Source organism: Ranitomeya variabilis, chromosome 8 (genome assembly GCF_051348905.1).
Source record: "Ranitomeya variabilis isolate aRanVar5 chromosome 8, aRanVar5.hap1, whole genome shotgun sequence".
NCBI lineage: Eukaryota > Metazoa > Chordata > Amphibia > Anura > Dendrobatidae > Ranitomeya > Ranitomeya variabilis.
In genome coordinates this window covers 195,386,237-195,402,199 of record NC_135239.1, presented here as the reverse complement: position 1 = coordinate 195,402,199, position 15,963 = coordinate 195,386,237, and the positions used below count along the sequence as shown (strand labels likewise).

Sequence of the window (15,963 nt, the reverse complement as noted above, 5' to 3'; positions counted from 1 at the left end):
GCAGGCAGACTAGGCAAATGCCTAGGGCCCCCACTTCCTCAAGGGGCCCCATCCATCCAATGGCGTACTGTCAGGGGCATTGGATCAAAGATAACTACCCCATATCTCCCCTCCAGTGTCCATACGTTCACACGTTCCTGTCTGCTTAGCTCCTCTCCCGGCCAGGACAGTTTCCTGCTCCCTGCTCCTGTTTTTGTCCTCTGCACATGGAGGTCAGCACACACTTTGGCCTGAATTCCGTCATCTGTCATCGTTCATGGGTGGCAAGTTTTGGTAATGATACTGGTGTTACTTCTACTCTCGTATAATTACGCCCCTGGTGTCACTATAAAGTTCTGGTAGAGTCCAGTATTTTTGGACATCCAGTTGTGTAGATGATGGGAGGATATGGTCGTACATGTTGCTTACGGCACGGTACCAATTTAAAGGGATGCCAATAAGCCACTGTTGCCTGACCAGTGTGTTTAGTTACAGGACTACCAAAACTTTGCTTCAGAATAAAAACGTATTTTACTTGGCACAAATGGATTTTTCGGAACAAATGACGCTTACGGCTTATACCACCTTTTTGATTTTATAAAAGACGCATGACATTTTCTGTAAATGGACATAATAACCGTGCATCATTTATCACCGACGAGCTCGTATAGATCTGTTATTCTGCAAAATATCACTAATTACGGGAAGAACGGACATTATCTTAGTGCAAATTACTCTGATTTTTTTTTTTCCCCAGGAAACATTAATAATCACTTTGCTTTCGATCCCACTCACGGCTCTCATAATCCGAAACTGATCGTGAAAACCCCTTTTGATTTTAACAATGGCGCTGACAGGCAGCAGAGTTACAGCCTAGTGGTCCACATCATTGATGACAATGTCAAGAATGGCCTCGCTGAACAGCCAAGGACGGGGACAACCATGATAATGGTAAATGTGGTGCGGACAAATACGCCACCTCCACCTACGACTGACTACTACGTAAGTGCTAGAGGAGACCCCATATTACTTACTTATTGACCATATACAATGGGTGTAAGACCACCTAATATGCATTGGAGGAATCGTGCTGTACGGCAATCACGGGTAAAGGTAGGGTCAGATGGACGAGGATCACAACGCAATGCTCGGACTGACCGTCAGCTCTACCGGCCCAAGCATGGCAGCATGTATTTCTGTGAAGCTGTCACACCCGGACAGGAGAGTCGACGACCAGTCCAAGCATGGCATTGCAATCCTCGTCCGAGTTACATGGCCGTCTGACTCTTCCCTAAGATCCATATTCATGGTTTCAGGTTTTCCCCAGTGATCTCAAGTTCTACTGGCAGCTGCTCAATCCCTTTTCCCTATTAGCACACCCAAGCATACAGTACATGTCGGATTTGGTGCTGTCCACTTCAGAGGACAATATTTTTACTTAAATGCCTGTATTTGGGGCTAAAAATCACTTTTTCAATTGGGTTTCATTATAAATTTTGCACCGTTTGGCTTTTACAGGCTTTGTTTCCTGCACATTCAACTTTGATGTGGTCTGCCTCCCCCGGCACCAGTCCGGTTTCAGCCACCGGGTGGCGCTGGTTCAGTATACATATCAGCGGCTGTAACGTGCCCCCCCACACTGACTGGCAGACCAGTGTCGGTCAGGGTCGGGGGCGCTGTTACTGCCACCACCATGAATGATACCAGAACGCTGCTCATTTCTCCCCGCTTAGCGCTTGGCTAAGTGCAGCTCCGGGCAGGTTAATAAAACTATTAACCTGCAGATTAACCCTATATCTGTAGGTTAATAGCAATTTTTTTTTTCTGGTGACAGGTTCCCTTTAAAATCTTTCGATCAGACTCACTGATGGATTCTCAGTTAACTCATTCTGTAGCCAGTACAGCACAAAGGATATAGGAGTCACATTTATTAATGAAAATCAATCGGCAAAAATAACTTTTAGCCCCAATTACATGTAGATAATTAAAAAAAATTAAAAAAAATGACCTCAAATGTGGGGAACCCAGGGTTTGTTCTGGGCTGTGATTGGGCCAATTGTCATCACTAATTTTCCTACATGAAAAAAAGTTTCTCCACCTTCCCCTTTTTAAAAGTCTGTGAAAAATGGACAGCACAGGGATGACATCCATGTTCTGTCCGATTTTTTTCATGGACCCATAGACTTTACCTTGTTAGATCCGACACCCAGATCAATAGATTATATATATAATATTTGTAGACCCAAAAAAAGGAACATTTATAAATATAAACTTTTATTATATAGGAAGTTATTACACATTACTTATATTTGTTTCACTTTTTATTTTTATTATTTTGTTTAGAAAAGAAAAGGACTAACCATAGTATACGAGGATGTTAACACTTATAACCCCTCCGCCTGGTATGTGCCCTTTCTCCTTACCCTCATGGCGCTGTTCCTTACCGCTCTTCTGGCGTGGGCATGTCACCTGCTGTGGAAATACGGCAAAATAAAGGAGTTCTGCCAAAAGGCAAGAAACAAGGTTTCCAAAAAGAGGTGAGAGCGACCATGTGTGTCCTATGCATCCCCGGTAAGGGGACGGACTACTAACTTCTCTGTGTTTATCCCCGGCAGGGTCAGGACTTACAAAGCAGGTGAGTGTCTCTCAAGATACATGTAAGGTCCAAAAGTCCCGAATATGAAGGACAGTCCTGGAAAACCCAAAAAGTGGGTGGTCTTAGATATTTTGGAGGTATTTTGGGCTTTAATGTTGTGTTTTTTTGGCTTTGCTATTATATGAAAACAGTTTTGATACTTTTTTCTTTCTTTTATAACAATTAGGAACAAAAAAAGAAAAGGTGGAAATTATAACGGTGAGTTGCACTTTATATTCTTGTGGATTTTATATTACTCATATTGTTTTGTCATGTCTTACAGCCAGGGCCGGACTGGGACTAAAATTCAGCCCTGGCATTTGAAGTCACACAGGCCCACTTGTCGCATGGTGACTGTATAATATCTTTGTACACTTGTAGTTTACAAGAAGTGAGGGGAGTGTAACACGACTATATAACATATAATTACAGCTGTATCCAGCATTACAGCTCAGTCCCCATAGAATGTAATACAGCCAGCCCCCATAGAATGTAATACAGCACAGCCCCCATAGACTATAATACAGCACAGCCCCCATAGAATGTAATACAGCACAGCCCCCATAGAATGTAATGCAGCACAGCCCCCATAGAATGTAATGCAGCCAGCCCCATAGAATTAAATGCAGCACAGCCCCATAGAATGTAATATAGCACAGCCCCATAGAATATAATGCAGCACAGCCCCATAGAATATAATGCAGCACAGCCCCATAGAATATAATGCAGCACAGCCCCATAGAATATAATGCAGCACAGCCCCATACAATATAATGCAGCACAGCCACCATACAATGTAATGCAGCCAGCCCCATAGAATATAATGCAGCACAGGCCCATAGAATGGAATGCAGCCAGCCCCATAGAATGTAATGCAGCACAGCCCCCATAGAATCTAATGCAGCCAGCCCCATAGAATTAAATGCAGCACAGCCCCATAGAATGTAATACAGCACAGCCCCATAGAATATAATGCAGCACAGCCCCATAGAATATAATGCAGCACAGCCCCATAGAATATAATGCAGCACAGCCCCATACAATATAATGCAGCACAGCCACCATACAATGTAATACAGCACAGCCCCATAGAATATAATGCAGCACAGCCCCATACAATATAATGCAGCACAGCCACCATACAATGTAATGCAGCCAGCCCCATAGAATATAATGCAGCACAGGCCCATAGAATGGAATGCAGCCAGCCCCATAGAATATAATGCAGCACAGGCTCTTGGAATGGAATGCAGCCAGCCCCCATAGAATGTAATGCAGGCAGGCAGCCCCCATAGAATGTAATGCAGGCAGGCAGCCCCCATAGAATGTAATGCAGGCAGGCAGCCCCCATAGAAAGTAATGCAGGCAGGCAGCCCCCATAGAAAGTAATGCAGGCAGGCAGCCCCCATAGAAAGTAATGCAGGCAGGCAGCCCCCCATAGAAAGTAATGCAGGCAGGCAGCCCCCATAGAAAGTAATGCAGGCAGGCAGCCCCCATAGAAAGTAATGCAGGCAGGCAGCCCCCATATAAAGTAATGCAGGCAGGCAGCCCCCATAGAAAGTAATGCAGGCAGGCAGCCCCCATAGAAAGTAATACAGGCAGGCAGCCCCCATAGAAAGTAATGCAGGCAGGCAGCCCCCATAGAATGTAATGCAGGCAGGCAGCCCCCATAGAATGTAATGCAGGCAGGCAGCCCCCATAGAAAGTAATGCAGGCAGGCAGCCCCCATAGAAAGTAATGCAGGCAGGCAGCCCCCATAGAAAGTAATGCAGGCAGGCAGCCCCCATAGAAAGTAATGCAGGCAGGCAGCCCCCATAGAAAGTAATGCAGGCAGGCAGCCCCCATAGAAAGTAATGCAGGCAGGCAGCCCCCATAGAATGTAATGCAGGCAGGCAGCCCCCATAGAAAGTAATGCAGGCAGGCAGCCCCCATAGAAAGTAATGCAGGCAGGCAGCCCCCCATAGAAAGTAATGCAGGCAGGCAGCCCCCATAGAAAGTAATGCAGGCAGGCAGCCCCCATAGAATGTAATGCAGGCAGGCAGCCCCCATAGAAAGTAATGCAGGCAGGCAGCCCCCATAGAATGTAATGCAGGCAGGCAGCCCCCATAGAATGTAATGCAGGCAGGCAGCCCCCCCCCCCAAAAGCTCCACAATCCAGTCATCACTCATTGATAAAAAAAACAAACAAACACACTACTCACCTCTCTCCTCGTGTCCCGCGCTGCTCCTGGCTCCGGCCTCAGCAGTCGCAGTCTGCCCGCCCGGTCACACAGCAGGTGCGCGATGATATGACGTCATCGCGCACCCGCAGTGTCAGCGGCAGGCACAGCGGGGAATGATGGGAGAGGGGGCGTCAGCGGACGCTCTCTCCTCCATCATTGCATTCAACTGTACCGGCGTCTATGATGCCGGTATAGTTGAATGCGGGGCCGGGAGTGCGCCGACAGCGGGGGGAGTGTGCCGACAGCGGCACATTCGAGCGGCCCACTACTGCCATCGGCCCTTCTGGCATTTGCCAGAACTGCCCTATGGCCAGTCCGGCCCTGCTTACAGCTATTCGACAGTCGCAATTGGCTGCCCCTCAGTTAGCACCCGAGCATGCTCAGATAACGCCTTATCCAAGCATGCTCGCTCATCTCCACCTCTTATATATATTTGCTTACAGGGCTGTTAAAAGGTATTTTAATGCCCTAAGCTGATTAAAAACTAACTAGCTAATAAAGAAACTTGTAAAAGATGCAAACACAGGCAAAATAAATACCGTCACTTTCATTAAAATAGATACAGAGCTAAACAAAAATTAGAACCAAAGCTAAACCATAAAAATAAAACAAACCGTAGGCACGACCATAAAGTTTCTGCAGACCTCGCATGACATTCCAAAACTAATAAAGACCCAAGGAGACCCTAAAACTAACACAGAGGTCCAAATAAAATCAGACCACAAATTAATACTGACTCCTGCAAAATGAATTCAGACCCTACAATAAATACAGACTCCAGAACAAACCCCAATTTAACACAGACCCACAAAATTTAATCAGACCCCATACCGGGTCGTAAAATGAATATAGATCCTAGATACGATGACCCAATCAATCAGATCTCAGACTACATCCCAAGCTTATACAGATGTTAAAATTAATTGATTAATTGATTAATTTGGAATCTGGTCAGGGGTATTTGTACATTTGCACATATACCCCTGACCAGATTCCAAATTAATCAGATCCCAGATAATATAATAATCAATATAAACCCTAGACCACACCCTGAATTATTATAGCTCCCACAATCAAATCAGAACCTAAAGTGCAGACTTTTGAGTTCTCACATCGTGCTGTTAGAATTCTCCATGGTTGGTGGTAAGAGTGCTCTGTCCTGTGACTGACGTATGTGATATGTATACTTACGGCCACATTCCGACTAGACGTGCTCTGTCACTCACTTCTAGTTGGAATGTGGCTGATAAAGAGCTGTTGTTGTCATCCATTCATTTACTATCCTGCCATGTAACTCATGTTATGCCCATTAGATACACACCATTTATAGCACAACTACCGAATAAAAAACTATATTCTATTTATTTGCTTGAGAAATGATTTTCTACTTTTAGGAAACAACAACCTTAGAAGCCATCTTTGATGGGGAGGCCGTGGATCCAGGTGAATTGCATTTTTGAGCTGACCGTTAAGAGTTTTAAGTAGAGATAAGTGACTCGATCCGCAGCAGCCTAGTCCAGTGACCATGTCAGTAGTCCATGGACGCCAGATGGGAGCCCCCTAAACCTCCCTCCACCTGCACCTCTTCTGATTAGTAGGCACCAGCAGGTAGGAAAGGGTTCGCCGGGTTCCTGTCCTGTGGCTGCTGAACTAGGGTCCTGCAAATTTATTCACTCATCTCTAGTTGTAAGGGATTAGAAAAACATCACAGGTTTCTTTTAAAAACAGCGCCACTTCTCTATGAAGGTTGTGTGTGGTACTGCAATCAAGCCCAATTCACTACAATAGAGTTGACCTGCAATAACAGATACAATTCTTGTGGCACTGGATGAAACCAGCCATGTTTTTCATTTAAAGGAACACTAAATGCAGAAAATTCACACAAAATTACAAAATGAACCGATATCCCACCAATTCCTCCCCTAATCATTTCAATTTCTTTGCCTTATATTACAATTAAAAGATAGAAATATATTATTACATCTTCTCTGTATGTCTCAGGAGCTTAGCCATGTTCCCCTCCCTTTCCTTACTATTCTGTGTGTGGGTGTAAAACAAATGGCTGCAGCAGGAGCCTCCCCCCACTGCTCTGACTGTAGTACAAAAAGAGGATTCAGAGATCCTCCAAAAGTTAAAAAAAAAAAACTGACTGTAGTAAGAAAACAGATTTTTAAACCACACTTCTTGGCTTGTATTAAAGGAACACCTTCACCAGGTTTTTTGCTATTCTGAGAACACCATGATTTTGGGTCTGAGACCCTGATTCCAATGGTGTATCATTTGCTTGTCTGCATACTGTCATTTTGATACAACCACAATTTTCTCTGCTGCAGATCCAGCAAAACTCAGAATGAGGGCCCTGCATAACCCCGCCCACACCACCGATTGGCTGCTTTCTGTGTACAAGCTGCCAATCAGTGGTGGGTTCGTGGCTGGACTAGGGGGACCTAGTCCTGTAGTGATAATCTCTTTCTGATAAAACTCTGTGTTTATTGAAACATCAACATACAGCCTAGCAAGTGACACATTCCTGGAACCAGGGTGTCTGCCCCTCCTACATCATGTTGCTCTCAGATTCAATAGCAAAAACCTACTGACAGATTCCCTTTAACTTTACTTTTAAAATACAGGTTTTTTTCTAATATTATTAAACTATTATTAATTTTTTTTTTTTGCTCATTAAATGAATGGGGAGGTTTCATGCAACAATGACTCGATTAACCATAACTCTCTAAAAGTGTCCCAGAAAACCTGAGAAAGTTAAAAAAAAAAATTATTGTTCACCACATAGGCAAATTCATGCTCTGATATAAGTATTAAATCTCTTCTATTGTATCAGTCACAGGGAACATGTATGAATATAACACCAAGTCCGGAGCAAGAAGATGGAAGTCTGCATCAGCCAATGAAGAGAAGATAAAACTTTCTGATATTTCCACTGTCTCTGAATCCCTTCTTCCGCTTGTGCCTGCTATTAAGAATGCATAAGGAAAAACATTTACTTTAAAGATTAGTCCTATGTAATAATTACCGTATTGAACCTGGATTCTACTTTGTCAAGTCTTGAGATTTTTGCATTACACTTACTCTATATAATTTTCCTCTAAAGTGATAAAATAACCTTTAAAAAATGTTAACATTTATAAAATGGAACCTATTTAGTTGCTGTGAAGTTCTTAGAATATATTCAACATCTTCACTATTGGTGTAAGGGGTAATAATGCATAGCAGCCTAAATACACACCCCAGAGAATCCTTGGTAATGACTGTACAAATTTGTATCAAATAAAAAGGCCCATATCTCAGGAACCGTATAGCGTGTTACAAATAACAAAAGATTGAATACTCAGTGGAGCAGCGGGAATAAAAAAAAGAGCAAAAACTGGACACTTTTGATCTGTTGACAGGTTCTCTTTATAGGTGGAGAGCTACTACTTGAACCAGAGGCATGCTAAAGTGACTAGAGGAGAAGGCCCATACAGGTGCAGTTTTATTGCTTTCATAAAACTCCAAGGCATTCAAAGCCCAAAACTGCTACTCTGCAGCTTTAACACACAAACTGCTCAGCTTTCCTAGCTGACCCATGCAGTCTCCATAATTAGAGAGACCCTGGCATGCCTCTTTCCCAGCTACAGTTCACATTTTGGCTGGTCACTCATCAGACGCAGGCATGCCTCTTTCCCAGCTACAGCTCACGTTTTAGCTGGTCACTCATCAGACACAGGCATACCTCTTTCCCAGCTACAGCTCACATTTTAGCTGGTCTCTCATCAGATGCAGGCATGCCTCTTTCCCAGCTACAGCTCACATTTTAGCTGGTCACTCATCAGACACAGGCATACCTCTTTCCCAGCTACAGCTCACATTTTAGCTGGTCTCTCATCAGACGCAGGCATGCCTCTTTCCCAGCTACACCTCACATTTTAGCTGGTTTCTCATCAGATGCAGGCATGCCTCTTTCCCAGCTACAGCTCACATTTTGGCTGGTCACTCATCAGACGCAGGCATGCCTCTTTCCCAGCTACACCTCACATTTTAGCTGGTTTCTCATCAGACGCAGGCATGCCTCTTTCCCTGCTACAGCTCACATTTTGGCTGGTCACTCATCAGACGCAGACATGCCTCTTTCCCAGCTACAGCTCACATTTTAGCTGGTTTCTCATCAGACGCAGGCATGCCTCTTTCCCAGCTACAGCTCACATTTTGGCTGGTCACTCATCAGACGCAGGAATGCCTGTTTCCCGGCTACAGCTCACATTTTAGCTGGTCTCTCCTCAGATGCAGGCATGCATCTTTCCCAGCTACAGCTCACATTTTGGCTGGTCACTCATCAGACGCAGGCATGCCTCTTTCCCAGCTACAGCTCACATTTTAGCTGGGTTCTCCTCAGACGCAGGCATGCCTCTTTCCCAGCTATAGCTCACATTTTGGCTGGTCACTCATCAGACGTAGGCATGCCTCTTTCCCAGCTACAGCTCACATTTTGGCTGGTCACTCATCAGACGCAGGCATGCCTCTTTCCCAGCTACAGCTCACATTTTAGCTGGGTTCTCCTCAGACGCAGGCATGCCTCTTTCCCAGCTATAGCTCACATTTTGGCTGGTCACTCATCAGACGTAGGCATGCCTCTTTCCCAGCTACAGCTCACATTTTGGCTGGTCACTCAACAGACGCAGGAATGCCTGTTTCCCAGCTACAGCTCATATTTTAGCTGGTTTCTCCTCAGATGCAGGCATGCCTCTTTCCCAGCTACAGCTCACATTTTGGCTGGTCACTCATCAGATGCAAGAATGCCTGTTTCCTAGCTACAGCTCACATTTTAGCTGGTTTCCCCTCAGACACAGGCATGCATCTTTCCCAGCTACAGCCCACATTTTGGCTGGTCACTCATCAGACGCAGGCACGTCTCTTCCCCAGCTACAGCTCACATTTTGGCTGGTCATTCATCAGACGCAGGCACGCCTCTTTCCCAGCTACAGCTCACATTTTAGCTGGTTTCTCATCAGACGCAGGCATGCCTCTTTCCCAACTAAAGCTCACATTTTGGCTGGTCACTCATCAGACGCAGGAGTGCCTGTTTCCCCAGCTACAGCTCACATTTTGGCTGGTCACTCACCAGCAGCACATTTGGCTAGCAGACTGACCCACCAAGGTGAGCACACAACCTGGTTCATAGTTAAAGCCAGCCAGGTGCATCTAATTAAAACCTGCAGTGCTAGGATTTAACATAGTCCTACCTGACTTTGCTACAGTGTACACATTGGCATGTGATGCAACACCAATAGGAGACTTTCACCCAGGTGAAAAATTGCCAGGCATTATTCCTGATCTCCACAGATAGATAATCCCAGCAAATATATCATATGTATCTTACCAACAAGAAACACAGGGCTGTGTGGTGTGAGGATATACTACTACTTCAATGGATTTGCCAATATTGCACCTTAACACTTCTTCCTCACTGTGCTATCCCATATTGTTCACTTCGGCAGACACTTCACACCTTTTTTTTTCTATATTCATTTTCTTTGCCATATTAAAATATATTTGGATTTCAGATCAGAACTTTCCACTCTGCTTACACCAGGGACATGGATGTGCTGGTGTAAATAATTCACAGGTCTCTAGAAGAGGTTAATAATATATTCACCTTCCTGGCATTACTTTTCCTTTGATATCCATCCAATATGATCAAATGAGAAAAAATATAGAATTACTAGTGCATAATTCAACGTGTAATCATGTTGATTCCGGGTTGCTAATGATACCGTACAAAATGTCTCATTGAAACTTTAAGGACTTGGCCTTTTTTTTCAAGATTGTTTTTCATCAATGTACTCCATGATCCAACTTCTTATCAGCATATGATAATTGTATGTGGGCTTGTTCTTTTGGGAAAAATATGTATTTTTATTGAAATATTGTAGGGTACATATAATATACTAGATGGTGGCCTGATTCTAACGCATCGGGTATTCTAGAATATGTATGTCCACGTAGTATATTGCCCAGCCACGTAGCATATTGCCCAGCCACGTAGTATATTGCCGAGGTACATTGTATATTGCCCAGTGACGTAGTATATTGCCCAGTTACATTGTATATTGCCCAGTGACATAGTATACAGCACAGAGCCACATAGTATATTGCCCAGCGACGTAGTATATTGACCAGCCCAGCTGGCCTCGACCAATCAGCAAGGCGGGATTTCCGAGACAGACAGACAATTAGACCCTTAGACAACACAATGGCGGCACTTGACAGCAGTGGAGGACAATACCCGTCGCTGATTGGTCGAGGCCGGCTGGCCTCGACCAATCAGAGACTGTGCCCGTCGCTGATTGGCGACGTGGGATTTCCAGGACAGACAGACAATTAAACCCTTAGACAATTATATATATAGATTGTTTAATTTTATGGGAGGAAGAAGGTGTTAGAAAAAACAACATTTTTTTCACCATGAGGAATAAATGGCATAATGACAATTTCAATAAAAACTATAGATATTAAAAAAATGCTTTACGCTGTCACATTTAGCTTGTATTTTTTTTTAAAGATGAGTTGTAATATTTTATCTGTACTAATTGTTAAAGGCTCACCTAGTGAGGTGGATTCTGTGAGCCTTTCAGGAATAGATTAGGGTAAGCAGCACGGATCGGAGGCGATAATGCGGCGGAGTGGGACTTGCTAGATAGCATGTGGATCAGCATGGATCAGGAGAGCAGACAAATAGGCAGAGCATAAAATACCAGATGAAGCAGAGCCAGATGTGAGGACACAAATGGAACAGCAAATGCACAGACAATCCAAAACCACCAGCAGGCAAATGGTAAAAAGCAGGATAGCAGTAGTGTAATGGCAACAGGTAGTTACTTGTAGAGGTTTGATTGTACATAGAAGAAAGCGATTAATCAGTTTATGCAAATAGGAACTTGTAGAAAAAAAATGGTTAACTGCAGAATAATGGTCAAGAATTGGCAAACTGGCTTGTGGAGAAGCGATTCGCACAAAGATAACATTCATTAATTGGGATGCAAGAAATATCGTCTCTCCTCGTTGAGAGTGACATGTTAAGCATGCCGAGATGAGGAGACTTAAAGCCGCAATGCTCCTCTGGGAAATATGTAAATTGTCTCTTCAGAGAGGAAGAGGACTAGAACTCTAGTGCCACCTATTGGAAGTAGCAATCCTAACAGTCAATGTCGACCCTTTAACGAGCCTTGCCACATGACTTAGGATAAAAGCCAAACCAGAATCTCAATTTGCAGACACTGTGTGCCACCTTTGTACATGGGTTGTGTCTGTTATTGCTGTTCAGCCCCATTATATCATACAGAGCTGGCACTGTTATGTTGTGTTGCTGTCTGACCTAAGTCATCATCTGCAATCTGCATGGGGTTTATCTTTCTTGCCTGGGTTCCTTCCAAGTTTTTCTGTTTTTTCTGGTTTCCTTCCACATTCTAAAATTTACACAGATAGGCAGTGGTCTAGCGAGGGGGTCAGGGTGGCACATGGTTGTTTGCCCCAGATGCCTTAGTCTATTGGAGCTCACCCTTCCTGCTCTGTCACCACTGTCAGTGACTGCAAGTGCAGCTCCTTCTTGGGACAGTGCAGTGAGCGCTCGCCCAGTGCTGCTTATCTAGAGTACAGCTGTGGAAATAAGTTAGTCGTAGGCTGCTGAGATTTTCATAGGCAGCAACTGATATGAGAAAGCTAAATGTAATGAAGGGAGCCTTGTCATCTAGGCCGAGTGCAGCAGCTAATAACAAACCCAACTTGACTACTGCACTCTGCTTATGCAGCAACCAAGATGACAGAAGATGACCAGCTAATAAAGGAAAACCATATTCCAATACCGTCTTCATTCATTATTAAGAGCTGCTTTTATGTTAAGCATTAAAAAAAATAGGGTTAATGCTAGATATTGGATTAGTGTTAGCATAAGGTTAGGTTTTCACCTAGGGTTAGGGTTAAGAATAGGGTTAGGTTTGCAGCTAGGGTTAGGTTTAGGGTTTGCAATAGAGTTAAGTTTTCAGCTAGGGTTTAGGAATAGGTTTAGGTTTACAGCTAGGGTTAGGTTTAGGGTTAGGAATAGGGTTAGGTTTACAGCTAGGGTTAGGAAAAAGGTTAGGTTTACAGCTAGGGTTAGGAATAGGGTTAGGTTTACAGCTAGGGTTATGAATAGGGTTAGGTTTACAACTAGGGTTAGGTTTAGGTTTAGGAATAGAATTAAGTTTAAAGCTAGGGTTAGAAATAGGGTTAGGTTTACAACTAGGGTTAGGTTTAGGGTTAGGAATAAGGTTAGGTTTACAGCTAGGGTTAGGTTTAGGGTTAGGAATAGGGTTAGGTTTACAGCTAGGGTTAGGAATAGGGTTAGGTTTACTGTAGGGTTAGGGTTAGGAATAGGGTTAGGTTTACAGCTAGGGTTAAGTTTAGGGTTAGGAATAGGGATAGGGCTAGGGTTATAAAACTGTTACATAAAAAATGAAATAAAAACATAAAAAGCAAGCAAAAATATAACAACATATAACAGCAGAGCTGCATAATATGTGGGTGCTATAGAAAATAAACAAATGCCCCCCTGTTGTTGATATGCAGAACTATCATCAGTAATATTCACAGCTAAATCTTTTACATCCAATACATTATTTTTAGGGGCCGTTATATTGGATGGAGATGCAATGAATATTTCCGACATTGCCGGCACGGCGGTAAGCTCCATTAATCTTAAACTATTGAAGTTTTCTTCTTCCAATTGCTTTATATCACAACGCAGCCATTTGTTTGGAAATGTTTCTTCCGTGCTCCAGACAGCCTGTGTAGACATAAAATATTAGCGACTCCATTATAACGAGTCGTAGCTACGAGAAATTACCCCAATTTATCAACATTTTTGTAGAAGTTCTTATGTCTGCTCTCCAAGAAGCTTTTGTTAATCAGTTGCCATTCGGCTATAGATACTAGATGTCTTCACGTCGCTAATGGTTTCTCATTGGGTAACTTTCCATTATCATAGGATACATCTATTTTGCGTTTTTATAAAGTAGAGTTCAAGTTACTGTTTAAAAAAAAAAATCTTGAAAAAAGTTATTTCTCTCTCAAATGACAGGTTTCAAAGAACAATAGGTTGAAGTTATGGTAAAAATGGAGACATAGGAGTAGGCAAATGGGCTATGGGGGTCAAAGCCTTTCTAATAAGGGTTGTCCAGCTAAAGAAAAATGCAGTTAAATGTATTTAGATAAGAAAATTATGTGACTTACTGATATTCTGTAGGTCTGAAAGGTGCTCAATCTTCTGCCACCAGCTTCAATATTGGGTACTGACTGGTCTTCTGGTTTGTGTCCAACACAGGTAATTTCCTGTGCCAGAATTTCAATAGCTAGGTCATTTTCCTTCATTTTCAGAGAAGGAGGCTGGTTTTGTTATTAAAATGAGCAGTCAGTTAGCCCTCCTTCACACACAGCTCAAATTCTGTGACAACAGTGGGGCGCAAAACCAAAGAGGACCTTCTGGGACCAGAGTTTAAAGCTGAAGATCAGCCATCTTTTGAGCACTCTAATCCAATAGTTATAAGGATAAAGTATATTTCACAGAAGAACTTTGCATGGCTCATAAGTATCCTTACACTGGCATGTCACTCTTCACAAGGAGAAACATTCCCCCTTAGACCTCCACTCAGTGGCCTCTCATCCTGCAAAATCAGATCTCTTGATTTGCACTGAGTAGGGGCAACACCCCGAAACATGTGTCTGCAAATAGCATATCTGGTTTGGCTTCTTATCCTACATGATTTGGCAGGGTTCGTTAAAGGGTTGATAATGACTTTTTAGGATTTTTGCATCCGATAGATTGTACCAGAGATCAAATCCTCTTCCATCTGAAGAGGCTGTTTTCAAGGACAAAGTTTGGCACCCTATAGTATTGTTTTGTAATGTCTGCGTGCTCTTTGGCACCATGCCAGTATTGTTTGGACACAGCTTACACCGAGGTGTACAGGGTGGGCCATTTATATGTATACACCTGGGTGGGCCATTTATAAAGTTGGATCCAAAATGGCTGACTTCAGAATTGGCTGCCATGGTCACCACCCATCTTGAAAAGTTTTCCCCCTCCCTTATACTAATGTGCCACAAGCAGGAAGTTGATATCACCAACCATTCCCATTTTATTTAGGTGTATCCACATACATGGCCCACCTGTGTCTATCCATATAAATGGCCCACTCTGTACTTTTACATGGTATGTTTCTGTAAGCCATTGTGGTAGTGCTGCCAGAGGAGGATAGTGACCTGTGAGATTTGTGTGGATCCAGGAGGTTATTGTACACTTGTGCAAATGGTGCAGTAGTACTTACAGAACACATTCAGCTGGGATTCTTCTGCTTGTCCAAGTCAGCACTGTCAAGGTGAGGGCCTTGAGTGCAGAATGCAACTGATGTAGAGAGCAGTCACAAATATCAGCTCCAAAGCGAGCCTCACTGGAACAAGAGATGAATGGCTCCCTGTATTAAAGCAATCCTACCTGTAACTTTCCAAAAAATCTCCAATACTTTTCAGAATGTTTGTTTTATTTATACCCTTCATGAATATAGGTAATCCGTGCATAAATGTCATAGCCAGTGTGTGCTTGGTTCACACTGCAGACGGGCACTGTGACATCCCCTATGCGAGGCGTCCAGTAAATAGTTACTACGTGGTGCTCTCGATGAACTCTTTGACTCTACTCTATGAAATGTATTCATAGATCAAGGAATTATATAACTTTTTTAGATACATTGATTAACTTTACATTACTAGAGAGGGATCAAGGTTTTGTTTCTTTTGGCACCACTCTTTCCAAGAAATGTAAGAAGCGTGTGATTGGTCAAGAAGTAATGCTGCGCTGCCTGCATCCTTGACTACAATCTATGGGGCCTCCTGAAATAGCGCTTTTTAAGATATTCAAGACGACTTTATTCATTGCCTTTGTCTCTTCTCAGTACTAAATCTGGGATAAATTGAGATCCATTTAACTTTTGCTCTAAACATCATGAGCTATTTCTGGGGTCACTTAAGTCAAGTCATAGTAATTGCTTCGCGAATCATCCGCTCGCCTCTTATTATTCCATAAAATAATACAATGAATGT

The 15,963-nt window shown here is 43.2% G+C and overlaps 1 protein-coding gene across 1 annotated transcript in view; it reads left to right on the top strand.

Annotated features, from left to right (window-relative positions):
• Window positions 1-11,237, top strand: part of LOC143787297 (cadherin-related family member 3-like) — a 52,134-nt gene extending 40,897 nt beyond the window's left edge. The window contains exons 15-20 of the mRNA XM_077275888.1: window positions 737-981; window positions 2,323-2,516; window positions 2,595-2,614; window positions 2,802-2,833; window positions 6,231-6,279; window positions 7,676-11,237. Coding sequence (XP_077132003.1) covers window positions 737-981; window positions 2,323-2,516; window positions 2,595-2,614; window positions 2,802-2,833; window positions 6,231-6,279; window positions 7,676-7,824 — 689 coding nt within the window. The 3' untranslated portion in view covers window positions 7,825-11,237. The remainder of the gene's footprint in view (window positions 1-736; window positions 982-2,322; window positions 2,517-2,594; window positions 2,615-2,801; window positions 2,834-6,230; window positions 6,280-7,675) is intronic.
• Window positions 11,238-15,963: the final 4,726 nt, after the last annotated feature.